Source organism: Sinocyclocheilus anshuiensis, unplaced genomic scaffold, assembly GCF_001515605.1.
Source record: "Sinocyclocheilus anshuiensis isolate Anshui unplaced genomic scaffold, SAMN03320099.WGS_v1.1 scaffold278, whole genome shotgun sequence".
NCBI lineage: Eukaryota > Metazoa > Chordata > Actinopteri > Cypriniformes > Cyprinidae > Sinocyclocheilus > Sinocyclocheilus anshuiensis.
The window spans coordinates 18,462-23,310 of record NW_015546072.1 but is presented as its reverse complement, the minus strand read 5'-3'; the positions used below and the strand labels follow the sequence as shown (position 1 = coordinate 23,310).

At 36.3% G+C, this 4,849-nt stretch overlaps 1 protein-coding gene across 1 annotated transcript; it reads left to right on the top strand.

The window, feature by feature from the left end:
• The first annotated feature begins 643 nt into the window (after positions 1–643).
• LOC107699689 (arrestin domain-containing protein 3-like) lies at positions 644–4,298 on the top strand. The gene is made up of 7 exons (XM_016501023.1): positions 644–970; positions 1,067–1,108; positions 1,306–1,366; positions 1,728–1,875; positions 2,368–2,464; positions 3,005–3,261; positions 3,363–4,298. The coding sequence occupies exons 1-7, from the start codon at positions 709–711 to the stop codon at positions 3,705–3,707; spliced, it is 1,212 nt and encodes a 403-aa protein (XP_016356509.1). The 5' UTR covers positions 644–708; the 3' UTR covers positions 3,708–4,298.
• The last annotated feature ends 551 nt before the right edge of the window (positions 4,299–4,849 follow it).

Here is a 4,849-nt window from a genome sequence, read left to right as displayed (position 1 = left end):
AGGCTCTTAAGCACACAAATATTGACATACATATACCCTTGACTAAATCTGAAATTAAAGGTTTAATTAAAGTAGCTGTCAGAAAGATATGGCAAGAGAGATGGGATAAAGGTAACAAAGGGCGACATTTGTATAATATAAATAAACAAGTAGGACATGTAAGAACTGCTTATGGTAATAGAAGGGATGATACAGTTATATCGCGATTGAGAATTGGACACTCTACTCTTAATAAATCACTCCAGATGATAGGAAGACATGAATCTGGTCAATGTAATCATTGTGGACTTCCCGAAACTGTAGCCTAGCCCTAGAGCATGTGCTGATTAACTGTGGGGCATATGAAAGGGAAAGAATACAGTTAAAAGAGGAATTAAAATCTGCCGGCATTGATTCTATGACATTACAGAATGTGTTAAACAGTTCTCATAAAGGTTATAAAGCTCTTATTAATTTTCTGAAAATAACAAATTTATATAATAAAATATAGATAGGTTTTTTTTTTTTTGTAGTTAGCATTTCCCTTGATATCATCGCCTCACACTCCATCCCAGTAGGTGGCGGAATATGCACCAAAAGCTGGTTTGCCAACCGCCATTAAACATCATGAGAAGGAGAAGAAGACAATCCTGCTTTAGCCAGGCAAGCGAGCGGAGCCTCACAGCTACGCTGGATTTGAATGTGTAGTGTACAGACATAAAAACTAAAATGTCAAAATCCATCAAAGAGTTCAGTCTTCACTACGACCCGATTAATGAAAGCAATACTTTTACTAGTGGGGATACTGTAGAGGGGCGAGTTGTTTTGGAGGTAACCAAAGAAATAAAGGTGGACAGCTTTTTTGTGAAGCTGACCGGGGACGCAAATGTGAGCTGGACTGAAGGATCAGGTGACGACGAAACAACCTATAGCGACCATGAGAGATACTTCAAACTAAAGCAATACTTCATTCAAGAGTGCTCAAAGAAAGGCGAGGTTGCACATTAGAAAACTTCAAATATATAAGAATATCAAATTTTTATTCCAAATTGTGTAATACTTTTATTTCTTGCTGTAACGTCTGCAGGTGAAAGTGAAAAGAATACAACTCTTGTAGATGGAGAGACTTGTAAGTAAATGGGTTTCATAACCTATACCTTGCACTAAGTAAATAGCATAAAATTAAATAAATTACGTAAAACTTTTTTTTTTCATAATTTACATTAAACCAGAAATGATTGTTTGATGATAGTAAACTAAATATGCTTGTTGAAAAACTATTGTAACCCATATTACATAACCCATATTAACCTTATTGTTCATCAGATGGACCAGTGATTAGGCCAGGAAGTCATGTTTTTCCATTCAGATTTCAGCTGCCTCAACAGTGAGTGATACTACTGATGTGCTTTTCAAAATACATCTTCAATTGTTGTTGTTCCTTATTGTGTAAATATGTGCACAGTGAAAAAATATTCAGCAGGTGTAATTCACAGCCTATGAACACAATTTACAGAACAAATAAGTGAATCAGCAAGAACATAAGAGTGTGCCGCATTTTACTTCCTTCCAGTTCAGTTACAATATTAACACAAATTATCATCCTTGAAAAAAACATATCAATCATATTAATATATACATACATTTTGCTGATGTGTAATGCACATTTATGCATAAGATATACTGTTTATATGACATATTGTAATGCTTGTCAGAAACTAAAGAGTTTTATTTTTCCATCATTTCAGAAATATGCCTCCATCTTTTAAAGGATTTCATGGCTGGGTTAAGTATGTCTTGACAGTAAAACTGAGCAGGCCTTGGAAGTCAACATCTTCTACACATACAGAATTAAACTTTGTGCTGAGAAATGATGGGAGCAATGATCATTTACTGGTATGAATTATAATACCATATTTCACTATTTAGCACTCATCTATCAATTCACATAAATAGAGAGATGATGTAACCACGTATTAAAGCATTAAGCCCCAAGAAGCCATGCATTTACAGTGCATTTAGAACAGCTAATGGGTGTTGTTAATGGTTTTTTTTTCATAATCTAAACCAGCAGCAATTATTATAATTATTAAAACATAATAAATATTATTAATCCCCCAAGCAATGTAATTCTGATAGCAGAATGTTTGCCAAGCAACTCATAGATGCTGTGGCACAGTAATACTTATGTAACAGGTATGTGTTCCTAGAGTAATTTACAATGGCTTTGAACACAGCTCAACCAATCGTTATCAAATAATGGAACTATCCGTTTTATAAACCGTCATCAGAACTCAAGTAATGTGATTTTAAACCAATGTTTGTGATTTATGAAATATAGTGTGAATTTTAGTTCACTCAATTTAGAATGTTGTTTTTTTCATACAGCAACCACAATCTGGCACACAAGACAAGAAGATTAAACTTTTTGGCTCAGGAAAAATGTCAATGAATGTAAAAGCTGAAAAAACTGGCTATATGCAAGGTGATCATGTCACATGTTTAGCTCTCAAGCGTCTCTTTCAAAGCTGACTAAACTGAAGACACTAGCCTGCAGTGTAAATTGTCGGGTTTCCATCAGCATATTTTTATGCACATTGTAAGATATTGTATAAAAATTCAGAATGTTACCAAGGAACATGTAAATCTACTTCACATACAATTCAAAATTCACATATAAAAAATATGCTTGAGGTCAATACATTTGCGGAGTAGACTGATTAATCTGCATTAAAAAAAGTCCTAGTACTAAATTTGCTTAGAGAAGAAAATAACAGCAGAGCTTCGTATAGCATCTCAAAATCTCAAGTCAAAGACTAACATCAAAATTATTCGACTTCAATTCCTTCTGATGTAACTACATGTGTTCTCCTAAACACACTGGATGGAAACGCTGCTTTATCTGTAAATTGTTTTTACACAAATTAAATTTGCAACTTGGATGGACATCCGGCTATAGTCAGTTTGTTACTTTGATTTTGTAGTTATTGATGCATGTTGTCTCTAATTCTTAACATTTTTGCAGGTGAAACAATCAGAGTTTTTGTTGACATTGACAACTCTTCATCTCGTGACGTCAAGCTAAAGTACGGCCTCAAGCAGCAACAGACGTTCATCGCTGGCAAGAGCACTAATAGAGCATATAAGGATATAGTCAAAGAGACTAGAGATCACATCCCTTCTGGAGAAAAGTCAAAATTCATAGTGGACATGACCCTTCCACGTGACCTGACGGTCACCATTGAAAACTGCAGAATTCTAAAAGTGCAGTATGAACTCAAGGTGCTATTTTGTCTTCTGTAGTATTGCCATATTTAAAGCAATAGTTCAGCTTAACAAGACTTTCTATCATAGAGTAAAGCAAAAACATGATTATCTTTCAGGTGTATCTGGATGTGTCTTTTGCATCAGATCCAGAAGTCAAATTTCCTGTGGTCATTCTTCCAGCTAAACAACAGTGTCCTCCATGGCAAGGCCCACCTAGAGGATTCCAGCCATATCCACCACCTCAGCCTAACCTTGTGCCTATTCCTGGTGAACTACCTCCTCCACCTGCAGGACTTTACCCCAATCTGTACGACCCTACAGTGCTGCCCTATCCAGGAGCTGCTGCAGGGGTCTATCCAAATCCACATGCCATCCAGCCTGGTTTCCATCCGGCTCCTTCTGCACCAGTTTATGATCCAAATCAAAGCACTAAAGAATCCTCTCCTAATGTGCCTTATTAGTCTCCTTCACCAGCCAAACAACTTTGTCTGCATGCCTTCTATCTACAAGCTCAGTGCCTATTATTGTGCCTTTTAAGCTTAGCACTTTTTTCATTATACAGGAAATGTATATAAACCTTATGTAGCCCCACCCCTTTTCAGCACTGCACTCATTGTCTTGTTTTCAGTTTATATTTTCACAACATGGAGGTAAGATGTTATGGATTTTTGTATGAACTGGTTGTTTTAAAATCTTCCCGGTCTTCCCGGACATTTGTTTTGACATCGATTTCAAAGATTTTAGTGCTTATGATAACTTTTGTTAACACTACAGTAAGTACTGTAAGTCCACTTCACCTGCTAAAACTCTTCGACAGCAATGTTGTAGATATATGCAGAGCTACTGCAAAACAAGTTCAAAATAACATTCTAAAGATGACTCTTTGCTTGTTTCTGTGGAGCATAAGGTCTACAAGCAGCAGTTCTTGATGGTAAAAAAGCCCTTTATCTCTAACCACTCCTACTGAAACATATTTTGCTGATAGTACTGCAGTCAGGCACGTGCACAGGTAGGGCTCAACCTGTGCAGAGCACATGCCCTTTTTGCCCTTACACTCCGAAGTGCCCTTTTTTTGGTGATGTTTTTTTTTTTTGCTTCAATAAATCAATGATATATTGGTCACCCTTTACATCTGTCTGTCTGCTTTACAAATATTTAGCTAAATCAATGATATTGGTCACCCTTTACATCTGTCTGTCTGCTTTACAAATATTTAGCTAATGAAAGGTATTAAAAAGAGCTTGTGACTAAATCTTGTTGGATCCCCTCAAACTGTCAGTAAACCTCATAACTCCACAAATAACGATCTTGTTGTTTGAATAAGTACAGCGTTTTTAAGTATTCAGCGTACTTGAATAAGTACACGCAAGAAACACTGTCTATAAAGGCTCAATTTATGTATTTGAAACTGAGTGCCCATATACCGCGCCCATATAGCTACAACAAACACCTGGTGATGAAAATGTAACGCCGCCGTTTTAATGACGGACAAAATGCACATTTGCACACATTCACTGGTCAAAAACCCCGTAACTGCATTTGAGTTTGACACAAAGCGACTGAGTGATCCTCGTCACCTAGGTAAAATATATTTCTAAGAAAT

Bases quoted from the DNA above. Each gene is read 5' to 3' on its own strand.
- LOC107699689 (XM_016501023.1), top strand. From the start codon at position 709: ATGTCAAAATCCATCAAAGAGTTCAGTCTTCACTACGACCCGATTAAT. The intron at 971-1,066 runs GCGAGGTTGCAC...TAACGTCTGCAG, and splicing joins TCAAGAGTGCTCAAAGAAAG to GTGAAAGTGAAAAGAATACA. The intron at 2,465-3,004 runs GTGATCATGTCA...ACATTTTTGCAG, and splicing joins AAAAACTGGCTATATGCAAG to GTGAAACAATCAGAGTTTTT.